The sequence below is a fragment of the Chrysochloris asiatica genome, unplaced genomic scaffold, assembly GCF_000296735.1.
Source record: "Chrysochloris asiatica unplaced genomic scaffold, ChrAsi1.0 scaffold00125, whole genome shotgun sequence".
In the NCBI taxonomy this organism is placed as follows: Eukaryota; Metazoa; Chordata; class Mammalia; order Afrosoricida; family Chrysochloridae; genus Chrysochloris; species Chrysochloris asiatica.
The window spans coordinates 3251-21899 of NW_006408643.1; the positions used below are offsets into that span (position 1 = coordinate 3251).

At 47.5% G+C, this 18649-nt stretch overlaps 1 protein-coding gene and 1 pseudogene across 2 annotated transcripts; one reads left to right on the top strand and one right to left on the bottom strand.

Annotated features, from left to right (window-relative positions):
• Window positions 1–526: 526 nt before the first annotated feature.
• LOC102838110 (neuropathy target esterase-like) lies at window positions 527–17027 on the top strand (the record flags this gene model as incomplete). The annotated part of the gene is made up of 13 exons (XM_006868988.1): window positions 527–607; window positions 758–886; window positions 1268–1348; window positions 1428–1590; window positions 1863–1946; window positions 3418–3527; window positions 3662–3829; window positions 3918–3995; window positions 15684–15889; window positions 15997–16128; window positions 16209–16332; window positions 16616–16729; window positions 16911–17027. Coding segments are annotated over 13 exons (1587 nt in total), but the record flags the coding sequence as incomplete, so codon positions are not given.
• On the bottom strand, window positions 14675–15343 carry LOC102818913 (annotated as a pseudogene). The gene has a single exon (XR_438749.1). The product of XR_438749.1 is annotated as an actin related protein 2/3 complex, subunit 3, 21kDa pseudogene (transcript).
• Window positions 17028–18649: the final 1622 nt, after the last annotated feature.

Genomic DNA, 18649 nt, shown 5'->3' on the forward strand with positions numbered 1-18649 from the left:
TTTCAGCTTCTAGAAGCTGGGCTAACCCTGGGTGTCCCTTGACTTGTAAATGCATCTGTCTTCATTTGTCCTCCTGTGTGTGTGTGGGTCTGTGTTGAATCTCTTTGTAACTCAAAAGCGATTAGGTTCAGGATCTCCCTCCCCCCCAATTGGGTTCAGGACACCCCGGCTCTGCTGTGACCTCCTTAATATAACTGAGAAAAGCCCCTATTTTCAAACAGGGTTATATTCATAGGTATGTTGTTAAGTGCCATTGAGTTGGTTGCAGTAGGGGTAAGGATTTCAACGTGTATTTGGAGGGGGCACAATGCAGTCCTTTACAGTCATGGGTAGGGGTTGGTAGTTTTTGGAGGCACGTGGTTTGGAGACAGTGGAAAGGGAGACCAAGGGCATTGGGTGGTCTTGAGGAAGTGGAACCAGTGGTTAGTTAGATAGGAATGGTTGCTGGTCAGCGGTTCTGTGGGCCCCCAGGGTCTACGGGCCAGCAGGGTGGGGGCCTCACTGGCCAGTGGCCCCTGTGTCTCAGGACGGAAAGGAGTGCGTGGTGAAGGAAGTGGTACCTGGGGACAGCGTCAACAGCCTTTTGAGCATCATGGACGTCATCACTGTGAGTGGCCTGGACAGGGCTGGAGAGGTCACCAGGCTTGGGGTCAGGCCTAAGGGATGAGTGGCAGGGAGCAGGAATGTAGCCAGGCTTCGGGTCAGGGTGGGAAGGTGGAGGGTCACAGCCCCTGACCGCTGACGCCCCTGCCCTCAGGGTCACCAGCATCCCCAGCGTACCGTGTCTGCCCGCGCGGCCCGCGACTCCACGGTGTTGCGGCTGCCGGTGGAAGCCTTCTCCGCTGTGTTCACCAAGTATCCTGAGAGCTTGGTGCGGGTTGTGCAGGTCAGAAGGGCTCCCTTCCCTCCCCTCAAACTCTTATCACCCTGCAGTTAACCTCCACACCCGAGCTTATCTGCCCAGAGCTGCTTGGCTTCCTGGCCCCACCCCTGACCCCGCCCACTAGCAGCCTTCCACCAGTTGCTCCGCAAATCTGATTGCCGATATCTTCTGGGCTCCACCCCCTACACCTCCTCTTCTCTGCTTTGCCCCTCCCTGCATCAGATCTTGACTCCAAGCGTGTCCTGCTGGTCATCCGTGGCCCCACCCCCTAATTCTTGCCCTGCTCTTGTTCGCTGAGGCTGACCCCCTGGATCCCTGGCCTTGTCCCTGCTGGTCCCCTCTTTGACTCCCGTCCTCTCCTGGTCCCGTCCCTCTCCCCCATAGATCATCATGGTGCGGCTTCAGAGGGTCACCTTCCTGGCTCTTCACAACTACCTGGGGCTGACCAATGAGCTCTTCAGCCACGTGAGTTGGGGTGACCCAGGGGAGCGCTGAGGGTGCCCCTGTGACTGGGCCAATGCCACAAACTTGCCCTCTGTCCCAGGAGATCCAGCCACTCCGACTCTTCCCCAGTCCTGGGCTCCCTGCCCGCACCAGCCCTGTGCGCGGCTCCAAGCGGGTGGTCAGCACTTCGACTACTGAGGAGCCGAGGGAGGCCCCGGGCCGGCCACCCGACCCCACTGGGGCCCCACTACCTGGGCCTGCAGGTACAAGAAATTGGCACCTGCCTGGCCCGGAGGAACCCCACCCCCATTGAAATCCCCTTCCTCCCCTAACTCCAGTTAGGTAGCCAGTAATGGCTTCTGTCTGCCCCTCCAGGGACCCCTCTCCACAGTGCTCGGACCCTCTTCCTTGCCTCTGCTCCCCAGGGCCTCCAAGCTGAGCCTTATCCAGGCCTCTGTCAACCCTCCACTCCCTAATCCTAGCTATAGACAGTGTGGCTCCAAAGGGCTGGGCCTGAACACATGTCTCCCCCCAGGGGACCCCGTGAAGCCCGCCTCCCTAGAAGCACCCTCAGCGCCCCTACTGAGCCGATGTATTTCCATGCCTGTGGACATCTCAGGTTCGGTGCCCGGGATGGGAGTGTGGGGTTGGGTGGGCAGCCTTTGAGCTTCTGGGTTTGAATCTAGACTCTGCTCCAGATTGCTTCCTCTTGGAAACTGGAATAGTGACAGCACTTTCTTAGGCGTTTTCTGTGGTTAGCCACTGCGATGGAGTCCCGGTGCTATAAGATGAGCACCCGTACGGTTCAAACCGCAAGGTTGGTGGTTCAAACTCAACCAACCGCTCCTTAGAAACCCCGGGGGGTTGCTATGAGTCAGAACCGATTCAACAGCACTGAACAATAACAGCAGAAACAACTGAGGTGACCTCTGCTGCCAGTGATACAAAGGGATTTGGAGGGAGAGTGCAGTCATCGATTAGTCTCTCGTTAGCTGCCTTTGAGTCGGCTCCTGACTTATGGTGACCCTGTACACAGTCCCCATACGTGCTGCCCAGTCTTGTGCCATCCCTTTGATCCTTGTGGTCTGGAGTGTTTTCATGGCTACGTTTCAGAAGTAGCTCACAGGCCTCTCCTTAATCTGGAAGCTTCACGGAACCTACCTGTTCAGCATAACTACACACAAGCCTCCAGTGATAGATAGATGGGTGATGAACTGTGTATGGGGTGTACTCACTAGGAATTGAGCCCAGGTCTTGAACTGCAAAGTTGACGGTTCAAACCCACTAGCCACTCCTTGGAAACCCTGTACACTTAGCAACAGTTCCCACAGGGTGGCCAGAATTGTACCACTGAGTCAGTACTGCCCCCAAGTGGCTGGTCATAGACTAGTTATAGTCAGTCCCTTGTTTTTTGTTTGTTTTTTAAAGAAGGGATGAAGTAAGCTTTATTGTTGCTGGTTTTTTGGTTTTTTTTTTAAGTTCTTATTATGAATTGAGTGAAGGTTTACAGACAAGCCCATCAGCTTTGCATTCAACAAATCATCTCACTGATTACATTCCCCTCCATGCAACAACAGTTATCCCGCTTCCTCCATTCCACCCACCTTCCTATCCCTTCTCAGTTTTGTCCTGAGGCTCATGTTGCCTTTTTGACTCTGAACAAATTGACTGTTCTATGGTGAGCATATCTCCCTACTGCTTGGCTGAAAATGGGCCATGAGGGTGTGTGACTCTCCTAACCTAAGAGTGGTCGAAGACCATAGTCTTAGGTTCCTCCAGTCTCTTTCTGACCCGTAAACCTGGTCTTTTTTTTTAAAAAAATAAAATAGTTTGAAGTTTTGTTCCACATTTTCTTCCACCCTTATCTGGGATCCTTTACTATGATCTCTTTCAGGGCAGTTGGTAGTGATAGCCAGGCATTATCTAGTTCTTCTGGTCTCAGAGTTGTGGAGACTGATGTCCACATGTTCTATTAGTCAGTTGGACTAATTGACTCCCTGCCTCTTCAATTCTTAGCATTCTTTCTTCCTCCCATCGAGAGACCACACCCTCATTTTAATGTGCTTGTGTTGCCCACTCCCCACCCGCAGGCTTGCAGGGTGGCCCCCGCTCGGACTTTGACATGGCGTATGAACGTGGCCGGATCTCTGTGTCCCTGCAGGAAGAGGCCTCAGGGGGGTCTCAGGCAGCCCTGGCTCGGGTACAACCCTGCTTCATTCTCCCCTCTTCCACCCCAATGTCCTTCCTGGCTGGATGTAGCCATGATCTCAGGTGGGGCGCCCAGGACAGGGTGGTTAGGTGGGAGCTGGAAGTCACAGGTCTTGCCCCCTGCAGACGCCCACTCAGGAGCTCCGGGAGCAGCCAGCAGGTGCCTGTGAATACAACTACTGTGAGGATGAGTCTGCCACTGGCGGGTGCCCCTTCGGGCCCTACCAAGGCCGCCAAACGAGCAGCATCATTGAAGCCGCCAAGCGGGAGCTGGCCAAGCTGATGCGCATTGAGGTGGGTAGCTGAGGGCAGGGACTAGAGGGCATGGTGGGCAGGGGAGGTCTGCTCGGGCCCATCTCAACTGATCCTCCTCTCTCCCCAGGACCCATCTCTTCTAAACGGTCGGGTCTTACTACATCATGCCAAAGCTGGCACCATCATTGCCCGTCAGGGGGACCAGGTGAGTCTGAGCCCTAACCTCTACCCATGTGATTGTGACCTAAGTGCTCACACTCTTCCCTTTGGCCCCTGCTCTCTGACCCTGCGACCAATAGCTGCCCAATAGGATGCAGACCTTTCACTCTATGCTTGCCAGCCCCTGACCCTTGGGTCCTATGAGAGCTCCCACACTATGTCCTCCGGAGCTTTGAACCTGTCCCTAGGACTACAGATCCTCCATCTAACAACAACAACAACAAAGCTCTGTAGGATAAAAGGCGAGGCGATCTGCTCCCATAAAGATGTTGTTGTCAGGTACCATCGAGTCGGTACTGACCCATAGCGACCTTATACACAGCAGAATGAAACACTGCCCAATCCTGGGCCAACCTCACTATCATTGCCACGCTTGAGCCCATTGATGCTGCCACTTGACCAATCCATCTCATTGAGAGTCCTCCTGTTTTTCTCTGACCCGCTGCCTTACTAAACATGATATCCTTCTCCAGCAACTGGTCCCTCCTGGCAATATGTCAGAAGTATCAGAGATGAAATTTGGCCATCCTGGCCTCCAAGGAGCACTCTGGCTGCACTTTTTCCAACACAGGTCTGTGGTTCTTTTGGCAGCCCATGGCACTTTCAATATTCTCCTCCACCACCATAAAGATGACAACCTAGGAAACCCTTTGGGGCAGTTGTACTTCCTCATTTAGGGTTGCTGATTTGAAATCGACTCAGCAACAGTTGGCTATTTACAGAGTTGTGCAACCATCACTGTTAACAACTTGAGAACATTGCACCACCTTGAAAGGCAAGCACTACTTTCTTCATAGACTTCTCTCTTCTGGGTGTTTCGCATCAGTGGGATCATAGACTAAGTGGTCTTCCATGACTGGCCGTTTCACTCATAGTATAAGGAGCTCTGGTAGCGTAGTGGTTACGAATCGGGCTGCAAGCCGCAAGGTCAGCAGTTCAAAACTACCGGCTGTTCCGCGGGAGAAAGATGAGGTGTTCTGCTCCCATAAAGATTTACAGCCTTGGAAATCCTATGCAGGGTCTCTATGAGTCGGAACCGACTCCACGGCACACAACAACAACAACAATTTTCAAGGTTCGTCCGTGTTGTAGCTACTGTCAACACTTCCTTATTTGTTGTTATTATTGCTAGATGTCATTGAGTCGCTTCCGACTCCTAGTGATCCCAGCATAGTGACAGAACAGAACACTGCCCAGTATTACGTCATCGCAACCATCATTACACGGCAGCCAATTGCCGCTGCCATGGTGCTGATCCATCTTCTTAGGGTCTTCCTCTTTTTCACCAAACCTTCATTTTACCAAGCATGATCTCCTCCAGGAACTGGTCTTTCCTGATAATATGTCCAAAGTATGAGCAATGAACGTTGGTCATCCTGGCCTCTAAGAGACAGTCTGGCTGTATTTCTTCCAACCCAGATTTGTTTGTTTTTCTGGCAGTCCATGGTATTTTTAATATTCTTCTCCCATGAGTTAACACCAAACTCAAATGCATCAATTCTTCTGCAGTCTTCCTTATTCACTAGCCAACGTTCACACGCATATGAGGTTAGTGAAAATACTATGGCTTGGGTCAGGTGCACTTTAGTCTTCAAACCGACATCTTTGCTTGTGAACAGTTTAAAGAAGTCTTGTGCAGCCTATTTGTTGCATGCAATACATCATTTGATTTCCTCATTTCGGTGTCCATGAGTGTTGGTGGTTGATCTGAGCAAAATGAAGTCTTTCACAATCTCAATGTTTTCTTCATTTGTATGGATGTTATTTATTGGTCCAGTGGTAAGGATTTTTGTTTTCCTGACATTGAGATGCAATCCATACTGAAGGCTGTGCTCTTTGATCTTCATCAGTATGTATTTTAAGTTTCCTTCACTTTCACCAAGCAAGGTTGTATCATTCACATACTGCAGGTTGTTTTAATGAGTCTTTCTCCAATCCTAATGCCATGTTCTTCTTCATATAATTCAGTTTCTCAGATTATTTGCTTAGCACACAGACTGAATAAGTATGGTGAGAGAATACAACCATGGTACACACTTTTCCTGATTTTAAATCATTCAGTGTCCCCTTGTTCTGTTTGAATGACTGTTTGTGGTCTATGTGTAGGTTCCTCATGAACACATGTGTTCTGGAATACCCATTCTTCACAATGTTGTTCATAGCTTGTCATGAGCCACACAGTCAAAAGCCATTGCATAGTCAATGAAGCGCAGGTATACATCTTTCTGGGATTCTCTACTTTTAGCCAAGTCCATCTGATGTCAGCAGTGATATCCCTCATTCAATGTTCTCTTCTGAATCCAGCTTGAACCTCTGTCAATTTGTACTGTTGTAGCCATTTTTGAATTATCTAAAAGGCAAATTTTTTTTCATGTGATATTAATGATAATTATCTGATGATTTCCACATTCCATTGGGTCACCTCTCTTTGGAATACACACAAATCGAGATCTCTTCTAGTCAGTTGGCCAGGTAGTTGTCTTCCAAATTTCTTAGCATAGGTGAGTGAGTGCCTCCAGTGCTGCATCAGTTTGCTGAAAGATTTCCATTTTTTATTCCATCAATTCCCAGAGCCTTGTTCTTTGCCACTGCCTTCAGTGCACCTTGGACTTCTTCCTTCAGTACCATTGGCTCTTGATCATGTGCTGTCTCTTGAAATGGCTGAGCATCGACCATTTCTTTTAGGTACAGTGACTTTGTATATTCCTTCCATCTTCTTTTGAAACTTTCTATAAGTCGAGACTTGAATTTTTTCCTCAGTTCACTCAGTTTGAGGAATGTTTGTTTCCTTTTGGTTTTTTAATTCAGGTCTTTGCACATTTCAATACTTGACTTTGTCTTCTCGAGCTGCCCTTTGAAATTTTCTGTTCAGCTGTTTTACCTCCTCATTTCTTCCATTTGCATTAGTATCTCTACGATGGAGAGCAAGTTTCAGAATCTCTCTGACATCTATTTTGGTCTTTTGTTTGTCTTCTTAATAGCCCTTTGCTGTCTTCCTTTCTTAGGCCTATAAAATATTCTGTTGTATGGATAGAACACATTTTGTCTATAAGTCATCCATTTTGTAGGATTAGCACTGGACTGCTAACTGCATGATCAGTAGTTCAAATCCACCTCAGAAACCCTCTACAAGCAGGGGTGGGGAACATCTGGCCCACGCCCACGAAATCATTTAGTCTGGCCCTGCCAAGGCAACCACAGTTCCAGCCATCACGTTGTTGTTGTGAAGTGCTGTCGAGGCAGTTCCTACTCCGAGGAGCGGCTGGCAAGTTTGAACCACCGACCTTATGATCCAGTACTTATCATATAGCACCACACCAGGACTCTACAACCATCGTATTGTTGTTAAGTGTCATGGAGTTGATTTAGACTCAAAGCGACCCTGTATAGGGTTTCCGAGGAGCAGCTGGTAAGTTTGAACCACTGACCTTGCGGCTCAAACTGACCTTGAGGTTGAGTGCTTATCCAGTGATGCCACACCAGGACCCCATCACATTAGGGGGTAAGTTAATTAAATGTTTGACCAAATATAGCAGGCTAATTTTTAAGTTGATAATTGTGTATGGCCTGCGAATGATGTTATAAATATCCAAATGGCCCTAGGCAGGAAAAAGGTTCCCCACCCTGGCTTTATAGCATTGCTATGAGTCAGACTTCTTCCCATATGGTCTCTAGCATCATATCTGTCACCAAGACCATAATTTACAACAAGATCCTTCTCTTGTTTCTAACTTTCACATTCCAATCACCAGAAACTTATCAACCTATGTTGATTGCTTGTTTGATCAATTTCAGCCTGAAGATGTTGGTAGAATTCTTCAATTTTTTGATAATATCCCATATAGGCTTTCTTTGGATTATTTTTTTGTTCTTCTCTAATTGTTTCTTTAGCAGATGAATATTGAGAGATTCGTCTGTCTCAAAGCTCACTAATTCAGCATTTTCAATTCTACTAACACACTTTTCAGTGTGTTTATCTGTTTCTGAAGTCTTAGTATTAACCTTCTGAATTTCTATTTGCTGTTTTTGTATGGTTTTCAAATTTTCTTTCTTTTTTTTTTTTTTGGGGGGGGGGCACTTTGTACTTGTAGTATTTTCCTGAATTCTTTTCAAATTTTGTCTGTTTTCCTTGATTTCATCTGCAGTTTTCTCAGTCTCTTAATCCATGGAAGACACTTAAATATCATTCTTTGAAATTACTTATCAGGTAGGTCTGATCATTGTTGTTGTGAAGTGCTGTCAAGTCGATTCCAACCCATAGCGACCCTGTATAGGGTTTCCAAGGAGCAGCTGGTAAGTTTGAACCACCGATGTTGCAGTTCAAACGACTTTGCAGTCTGACACATTAGCCCTCAGCGCCACACCAGGACTCCGTTACTGGTATTATGTTTTATGACTTTGTATTTTGGTCACTGTTTTGAGACACTCTGTCTTGTTTCGTCATGTAAGTTGAAAGCATCTGTTATCTGTGACCTTACAGTGCTGTTGTACTTAAAACTGACAGTGGTCTGCTGGGGTGTTCTTAGGCACTCTGTGGTAGCAGCTGGAAGTATGCACATGGTTTTCTGTCTGTGCCATGTAGATCAGGGCATGCTTGCCCGATGTTGGCTGCTGAGTATCATTGATCAGTTGGTAGAGTCAGAAGTGGCTCTTGTTCAGTGGCTGGAACTGTTGGAAGTATAGATGTGCTTGGGCTGTATGGGAACAATTGTTGTCTTCACAAAGCAAACAATAGCAACAAATGATCTCATGAGGTGGAATTCTTGCACGTCCAGACTCAGGGGTGGTACACATGGTGCCCGACCTCAGGCAGAGCAGAGATTCCATGGGAGGAGGTCCCACTGGCCATGACCCTAACAACCAGGTGGGCATGGGGAACAAGGAGAGCTATCTCCACCCCTTATTTACTGCCAAACTGTTCACACACCCCCATCAGTTTATACCCTACCATGAGATCCGAGTCAGGGGCTCTGGTTCAGATAATATTCGTTATCTAACTCATTGCTGCCCCCCTTAGTGAATGGGAAGTGGCATTTCATTGCAGTTTTGACTTGCATTCTGTTGGCTGATAGGGTCCTGATGTGGAGCTATAGGGTAAACACTAGACTGCTAACTCTAAAGTCAGCAGTTCAAACCCACTAGCCGCTCCTTGGACACCTTATACAGGGTTGCTGTAAGTCAGAACCAACTTGACAGCACTTTCCAACAACTGTCTGCTCTTAAGTAATGTCTGTTCAGATCCTTGACCCATTTTTAGATTGGGTTGTTTGCCTTTATTATTGAGTTATAAGAGTTCTTGGTATCTTCTATGTTGTTACTGTTGCTGTTAGATATCATCAAGTAGGTACCGACTTATAGCGACCCTCTGCACAACAGAACGAAACACCGCCTGGTCTGGTGCCAACCTCACAATTGTTGTTACACTTGAGTCCATCGCTGTGGCCACTCGTTGGGGGTCTTCCTCTTTTTCTCTGATCCTCCATTTTACCAAACAATAATATCCTTCTCCAGGAACTGGTCCCTCCTGACCATATGTCTGAAGTATGAGAGACGAAGTCTGGCCATCCTGGCTTCCAGGGAGCATTCTGGCAGTACTTCTTCCAACACTGATTGGTTTATTCTAGATACAAGTCCCTAATAAGTTATATGGCTTGATAATACTTTCTCCTGTTCTGTGGGATGTCTCTTAACTTCATAGTATCCTTTGATTAATGCACAAGAAGAGTTTTTAATGTTGAGGAAATCTTAATTTCTCAAGGTCAGCGTACTGAAGAAAAAAAGCCAAGTCTTGAGTTGCAATCCTGAAGGCTTCTATGGGCAAAATACTGAACAATGCAGGGAAAATCAAGAGGAAATGAAAGGCATATAGCTACTGTACCAAAAAGAATCGGTCAACATCCAACCATTTCAGAAGGCGGCCTGTGATCCAGAACTAATGGTATAAAAGGAAGGTGTCCAAGGGGCACTGAAGATAGTGGCAGCAAACAATCCTCAAGGAGTTGACGGAATCCCAGTTGAAAGGTTTCAACAGATACAGCACTGGAAACACTCACTAGTTTGTGTTAAGAAATTTAGGAAGCTGCTTGCTTGCTGTCTGGCCGCTGACTGGAAGACAGCCATATTTGTGCCCATTCCAAAGAAAGTTGAGCCAACAGAATGCAGAAATTTTGCTGAAGGTGATTTAAAAATGGCTACATTGACACAGAACTGCCAGAAATTCAAGGTGGATTCAGAAGAGGACGTACAATGAAGACTTTCATAGCTGATGTCAGGTGGATCTTGGCTGAAGGCAGAGACTGGCAGAAAGATGTTTCCTTGTGTTACATTGAGTCTGCAAAGGCATTTGACCCAGTGGATCATAACAGATGATGGATGACCTATGGGAACGCCAGGACATTGAACTGTGCTCCTGCAGAGCCTGGTCTGTAGACCAAGAGGCAGTTGTTGGAACAGAACAAGGGGATACTGTGCGGTTTAAACTCTGAAAAAGCGCATATTAACGTTGTATCCTTTTATCTTTAGTCACCGTGCAAACATTTATGCTGAGCAAATAATCCGAGAAACTGGGCGATAGGAAGAAGAGCATGGTATCAAATTTGGTGGAAGAGTCATTAACTTGCCATATGCAGACGACACCACTTTACTTGCTGAGAGTAAAGACTTTAAGCATTGTTTGATGAAGATCAAAAGACCACATTTACATCTCAACTTAAAGGAAACAAAGCACCTCACAACTGGACTTGAAAGCGGCAGCTGGATCACTGAATAGAGAGAATACTGAAGTCAAGGACTTTATTTTACTTGGATCCACAATTAGTGCCCATAGAAGGAGCAGTCAGGAAATTGAAGGAGTTATTGCATTGGCAAATGTGCAAAAAACCTCTTTCAAGTATTAAAATGCAAAGATGGTATCCTGAGGACCAAGATGCACTTGATCCAAGGTATGGTATTCATAACCGGTTCATATGCAAGCAATAGCTGGACAATGCATGAGGAAAACTGAAGAATTGATGCCTTTGGATTCCGGTGTTGGTGAAGAAAACTGACTAGACCATGGACTGCCAGAAGAACAAACAAATCTGTCTTGGAAGAACTATACGCAGATGTCCAGACTTCATCTCATGTATTTTGGATGTGTCATCAGAAGGCTCCAGTCCTTGGAGAAGGACATCATGTTGAGGGTCAGCGAGAAAGAGGAAGACCCTCAGGAACATGGATTGCCTGTCACAGTGACTACAGTAGGGGCTTCAAACATGGATGGCACAGGGCCAGGCCATGGCTCATTCTGTTGTGCTAAGAGTTGCTCTGAGTCAGAACAGACTTGATAGCATATAAGAACAAAGTATAAGGAGCTCTGGTAGTGTAGCGGTTATGAATTGGGCTGCAAACCGCAAGGTCAGCAGTTCGAAACTACCAGCTGTTCCACAGGAGAAAGATGGGGCTTTCTGCTCCCTTAAAGATTTACAGCTTCGGAAACCCTGTACCCAGTCACTATGAGTCGGAACTGACTCCACGGCACATAAAAACAACAGACAACAGAGTATGGTAAAAGAATACAGCCTTGTCACACACCTTTCTTAATTTTAAACCATTCAGTGTTCCCATGTTCTGTTCGAACAACTGCCTCTTATTCTATGTACAGATTCCTCATGAGCACAATTAAGTGTACCAGTATACTCATACTTTGCATTGTTGTCCTTAGCTTGTCATGATCCACACAATCAAAAGCCTTTGCATACTCAATAAAGCATAGGTAAACATCTTTCTGATATTCTCTGCTTTCAGCCAAGATCCATCGGACATCAGCAATGATATCTCTCATTCCACGGCCTCTTCTGAATCTGGCTTGAACCACTGGAAGTTCTCTGTCAATGTATGCTTGCAGCCGTTTCTGTATTACCTTTACCAAAAATTTACTCCTGTGGGATATCAAAGAGATTATCCATTGATTTCCGCATTCCATTGGGTCACCTCTCTTTGGAATGGGCACAAATACGGATCTCTTCCAATCAGTCAGCCAGATAGTTGTCTTCCAAATTTCTTGGCATAGATGAATGAGTGCCTCCTGTGCCGCCTCACTTTCTTGAAAGATTTCAATTTGTATTCCATCAGTTCCTGGTGCCTTGTTCTTTGCCAATTCCTTCAATGCACCTTGAACTTCCTCCTTCAGTATCATTGGCTCTAGATCATATGCTACCTCTTGAAATGGTTGAACATTAACCATTTCCTTTTGGTACAGTGACTCTGTATTCCTTCCATCTCCTCTTGATGCTTTCTGCATCATTCAGTAATTTGCCCAGTGAATCTTTCAGTAACGAAAGTCAAGGCTTGAATTTTTTTTTCAGTTCTCTCAGCTTGAGAAATGCTGAGTATGTTCTTCCTTTTTGGTTTTCTGATTCCATTTTGATGTAATATTTGGCTTTATCTTATTGAGCTGATCTTTGAAATTTTCTGTTCCGCTCTTGTACTTCCTCATTTCTTCCATTTGCTTTAGCATCTCTATGCTGGAGAGCAAGTTTCAGTGTCTCTTCTGACATCCATTTTGACCTCTTCCTTCTTTCTTGTCTTCTTAATGACTTTTTGCTTTTTTCCTGTATGATGTTCTTGATGTCACCCCACAACTCTTCTGGTCTTTGTTCTTTAGTGTTTAATGTATCAAATCTGTACTTCAGATGATCTCTAAATTCAAGTGGGATATATTCAGGGTCATATTTTGGCTCTTGTGGACTTATTTTCATGTTCTTTAGCTTCAGTTTGAATTTGCATATGAGTAATTGATGGTCTGTTCCACAGTCTTCCCCAGCCTTGTTTTCACTGATGATATGGAGATTTTCCATTGTCTCTTTCCACAGATGTAATCACTTTGATTTCTGTGTATTCCATCTGGCGAGGTCCATATGTATAGTTGTCTCTTATGCTGTCTAAAAAAGTATTTGAAATGAACAAATCACTGATTTTGAAGAATTCTATCATGTGTTCTCCAGCATCATTTCTGTCACCAAGGCCATATTTTCCAACTACTGATCCTTCCTCTTTGCTCCCAACCTTTGCATTCCAATCACCAAAAATGAGCAATACATCTTGATTGCATGTTTGATCAATTTCAGATTGAAGAAGTTGGTAGAATTCTATTTCACCCTCACTGGCTTTAGTGGTTGGTGCGTAAATTTGAATATTAATTCAACCTGTATGCTGAGCAGATAATCCGAGAAGCTGGGTTATATGAAGAAAAACGTGGCATCAGGATTGGAGGAAGACTCATTAAAAGCCTGCAATATGCATATGATACAACCTTGCTTGCTGAAAGTGAAGACAACTTAAAATATTTACTAATGAAGATCAAAGAGCACAGCCTTCGATAAGGATTACATCTCAATGTAAAGAAAACAAAAATCCTCACCACTGGACCAATAAACAACATTCTTACCAACGGAGAAAACATTGAAGTTGTCAAGGACTTCATTCTTCGTGGATCAACTATCAACACTCATGGAAGCATCAGTTAAGAAATCAAACGACGTACTACATTAGGCATATCTGCTGCACAAGACCTTTTTAAAGTGTTGAAGAGCAAAGATGTCAGCTTGAGGACTCGGTGCGCCTGACCCAAGCCATGGTATTTTCAATAACCTCATACACATGCGAAAGCTGGACAGTGAATAAGGAAGACCGTAGAAGATGAGTTTTGGTTTGGAGGAGAATATTGAAAGTTCCATGGGCTGCCAAAAGAACCAACAGATCTGTGTTGGAAGAAGTACAGCCAGAGTGCTCCTTGGAGGTCAAGATGGCCAAACTTTGTCTCTCATACTTAGGACATATTGTCAGGAGGGACCAGTCACTGGAGAAGGATATCATGTTTGGTAAGGTGGAGGGTCAGAGAAAAAGAGGAAGACCCCCAATGAGGTGGATTAGCCAAGTGGCAGCTTCAGTGGGCTCAAGTGTGGCAACAGTAGTGAGGTTGGCTCAGGATTGGGCAGTGTTTCATTCGGCTGTGCATAAACTATCAGTCGGTACCAACTCGATGGCACCTAACAACGAGAAGAACAGTTTATCTACAGTGAAACCTGTAAAAGCCAGAACTCCAGAGGACTCCTTTATTTTTCCAGGTCTTGTAGGTGTTCTGCCTTTGACGGGTGCTGTGGTTCCACTTCTCTGTCACTCCTTTTAGTGGAAAATATTTGCATTTCCTTTCTCTGATAGGTTTCTGCCTGACACAGGTTTTGCTTTTGCCGGTTTCATTTTATTATTTTTTTTCTTTTGTTGTTTGCTCTTTTGGTGTCGTATCTAAGAATCCACTGCCAATTCAAGGTCGGTCGGTCTGTTTTCTTCTAAGAATTTTATAGTTTTCATGCTTCCCTTTCGGCTGCTGGTGAATTTTGAGTTCCCTTTTAACGTATAGTGTGAGGTAAGAGTCCAGTCGTCCCAGCACAAGCTCAGGCAGACCCCTGTGAAGCCAGCCCTTGCAGCCTCATGCTGCAGTGAACAGAATTATTGGATCTTCCTCAGGGCGCAGAGTTCTTATCCAGTTGAGTCAAACTCATTGTTACTCCGTGTGTGTCAGAGTAGCACTGTGCTGCATAGGGTTTTGTTTTTTAACATTAAAAAATATCTTTATCCTCACTAGTAAGCACCAGCTTAATAATGCAAAAAAAAAAAAAAAGTCATTCAAGTAAAGACATGTTCTCTTTTCTCTTCTGTATAAAACTTTATGAAATCAAGACAAAGAACAGTGTACATCTTGCTGAAAATGCTGCCCACGACTGTGGGGACAGTGTGCCCTGGGTTCCCTTTACTGTCCAGCTCCTGAAAGACTCTTGTTCATGAACTGGCTCTTCACAAACCAAGTCCACCACTTGCTAGATTTGTCATTCTGAGGGTCAAAAACTTTCTCACAAAGGCTTAGTCCAGTCTCTTGTCTTAGCTGCTCTAAGTAGGCTCTCATCACTTCGTCTTCCTGTTTGTTTGCAGCTTGGCATTAATGGCATTAAGTGGAAACCCAGGCTCTCCAGGAACGGGGAAGTTAGTGATGCCCAGCATGTCCATTTCTTTCTCACCTTGGCTTTTGGAATTGCACTTCTGGAGTTTCTTTAGGCATTCAGAAATGTAGAGAGTGATGCAGATCAAGGTCCTAGCCGCTTCATTCTTCATTTCATAGTTTTTGAAGAAGACATTGGCCTTGAAGTAATACATGGCCTCATCCACAGTATCTGTATCCTTTGTCTCTCGAGGGGCAGGTCCTTTGAACTGACTTCTGATAGGTAGCAGTGCCATGTTTCCGATGAGTTTGGTGCCAGGGTCCATGAGAGAAGAGTGGTAGGCCAGCATCTTGGCAGCGCCCGGACTGGGAGTTGACTGGGAAGTACCTACTTGCATGCAGTGCTTCCGGTCTGACCGGCATAGAGTTTTTAATGACTGAATTTTTTAGTAGGTTGCCAGGCCTTTTTCCTGAGGCACCGCATGTGTGGACTGAAACCTCCAACTTTTTGGTTAGTTGCTGAGTGAGTTAACTCTTCGCACCAGCCAGGGGCTCTGGATGCTCAATACCATATAAGGAAACATCAGAAAAACATTTTTATGTCCCCTTGTACATGGTTACTCAGCTCAGAGACAGCCTTGGCCTGCAGGGGGTGCTGCCCCTTGCCCTGTGTCCATCTTCAGCCCTTTGTCCCCACAGGACGTGAGCCTGCACTTTGTGCTCTGGGGCTGCCTGCATGTCTACCAGCGCATGATTGACAAGGCGGAGGACGTGTGCCTGTTCGTGGCACAGCCAGGAGAGCTGGTGGGGCAGCTGGCTGTTCTGACGGGCGAGCCCCTGATCTTCACGCTGCGTGCCCAGCGCGACTGCACCTTCCTGCGCATCTCCAAGTCCGACTTTTATGAGTACGACTAGGCCTGGGGAAGGGCGGGGAGGGAAGGCCTCCTGCCCCACCCACCACTTGGCCGGTCCAGTATGCTGCAGACCCATGCGCCCCTTCCTTTCTCCGCAGGATCATGCGTGCGCAGCCCAGTGTGGTACTGAGTGCCGCTCACACAGTGGCCGCGAGGATGTCATCCTTTGTGCGGCAGATGGACTTCGCCATCGACTGGACGGCGGTGGAAGCGGGGCGCGCACTGTACAGGTGCGTCCCACTACACCTTCCCCTCAGCTTGCGCTGGCCTCGGCCCCATCCTGTCTGACCAGCCCCCGCCCCCACCCCAGACAGGGCGACCGCTCCGACTGCACCTACATTGTACTCAATGGGCGGCTGCGTAGCGTCATCCAGCGCGGCAGTGGCAAGAAGGAGCTGGTGGGCGAATATGGTCGCGGGGACCTCATCGGCGTGGTGAGCGAGGCCGGCCCACCGACCTCACCCTGCCCACTTACCCCTTTTTTCCACTTAGAGAGGGGCCACCCTCTGGGGCCATGAACTTGGTCTAGGACTCCACCCCCAGACCTTCCCAGTTTTCAGCTTAGGGTCCCTGCACTCTTCCCATTCCCCAGAGCCCCAGTGGGCCATGAGGCCTGATTCCCTATACCCACACCCCTGGGAGTTGGGGATCATACCTCCCCTCCCCACTTTAGACTTCCCACCCCAAGCAGCCCCAGTCATGCCACCTGCTCCACAGGTGGAGGCACTGACTCGGCAGCCACGCGCAACCACGGTGCACGCAGTGCGTGACACAGAATTGGCCAAGCTTCCAGAGGGCACCTTGGGTCACATCAAGCGGCGGTATCCACAGGTGTAGTTTCAAGTGGGCAGTGCTTATGGGATGGGCATCTGGAAATGACTGGGGGCGGAATGTAGCGTTCTTGTTCTTGGGAATTTGGAGTGGGTGGAGCCCTAGGGAGAGGCGTGGCCTATGAGCCGGATGGGACCCGAGTACTCAGAAGAAAAGATGGAATTTCTTCCGATTCCCGCAGGTCGTGACCCGTCTCATCCATTTGCTGAGCCAGAAAATTTTAGGGAATTTGCAGCAGTTGCAAGGGCCCTTCCCAGGTGAGCATGGGCCGCCATCCCCGGGTATGCCGAGGATGTAGTCCGACACCTTGATCCTGTTGGGAAGGGGAGTCTAAAACCCACGGCGTACTGGAAATCTGAGTCCGATGTGTAGGTCACATGGTGGAAATCCGAGTTCCCTAGCATGCTGGGGGATGGAGTTCGGGCTCATGGGCATGGTAAACATTGGCCTAGACTCAGACTTGTTAATGGAGTCCCACTCTGACTGCACAGTGCTGAAGCAGCTAGGCTGCTAACTGCAAAGTTTGGTGGTTCAACCCACCTAGCAGCTCCATGGGAGGAAGACCTGGCAAAGAAGACAGCTTAGGAAACCTGGTGGGCCAGTTCTACTCTGCCCTGTGGGAACACTATGAGTTGAAATCCACATGGAACAGCCTCTGGATCCGTGGTTCTGGGGGCGGGCCGTAGGCAGGAGGGTTGGTTTTAGTTGTCAAGCTGCTAGGGGGGATGGAGTGCACATCCTGAACACGCTGAGACATCCTAGACCGGAGTCCATGGGGCTTGCTGGCAGGTGTGGTTCCCTCTGCCGGCGCTTGCTGGGAAGTGTGGGAACCGTGGCCCAGGGTAAACTAGGAAGTGGGGTGGGGTTTGAGAAGTGTTAAATGTGGCCTGTGGCCCTCCAACCTGGGCAGAACCAAAGACTAATTTCTGGTGTGCTCTAGTTTGTGGTACCTGACCCTGTATCAGCCCAGTAACTCGAAGCTTCTTTCTTCCATTGCCACCACCCCCGCTCTTAACCCCCTTCTCCGACCCCCACCCCCCCCCACCCCACCCGGAGCTGTGGTGGGCTATGGCCTTTCCTGTTTTTAACCGTCTTGGGTCGTGCTTCCAAATGGCTGCTCACTGCCCAGCTTGCCTTCACGAGATTCTGGGGCAGCCATGGGGACCCCTAAGGGCCTCTCTGATGATGTTTGACTGCAGAGCGGGGCACTGTACTAGGCACAGGGGTGTGAATGAACCAGACAGACGGCACCTAGAGGGGTTTACATGCTGGCAGGCAAGATGGAGTGAGGAAGAGCACCAGGTCGGACGCTGTTGCGTTCTGTGAGGGAAACAAAAGGAGGTCCTGGGACTTGACAGAGCGTGGCTTGTGGCAGGCAGGAGCCTTTTCTAAGGACAGTGAGCTGAGGCCGGCTGGGTCTAAACAGAAGGAGGGAGGCTTTTGAAATGTGGCCAGGGTTGTTCCCTCAGGGGCATTTGGAACCTGTTTGGATTCCTTTCGTCACAAGAAGCAGTCGGAGAGTGGGGTTTTTGGTGTGTTGGTTTTTATCCCTGTTCTGTGGTAAAACACGTATCACATGCAATTCACCTTTAACCATTTTGAAGTGTAGAATCCAGTGGCGTTAAGTATGGTCACAGTGCTGTGCAGTCATCCCCTCTACCAAGTTCCAGAATGTTACCACCCCCCGCCACCCCCCAGGGGAGATTCAGTATCCAGGAGCAGTCACCTGCACGTGTCCCCCTCCTAGCCCCTGACAACCACTCATCGCTGCATCTTTTTTTTTTTTAAGGCAGTCAAGGATTTTATTTACCCTCTTCAAGCTATGCCTAGATCCCTGTATCCCAGAGCCCTGTTGTTCCAAGGTTGAGTATGCATCACTATTTACCTCTGTCCCACTAGGCCATGCAAACCTGTCTCAGT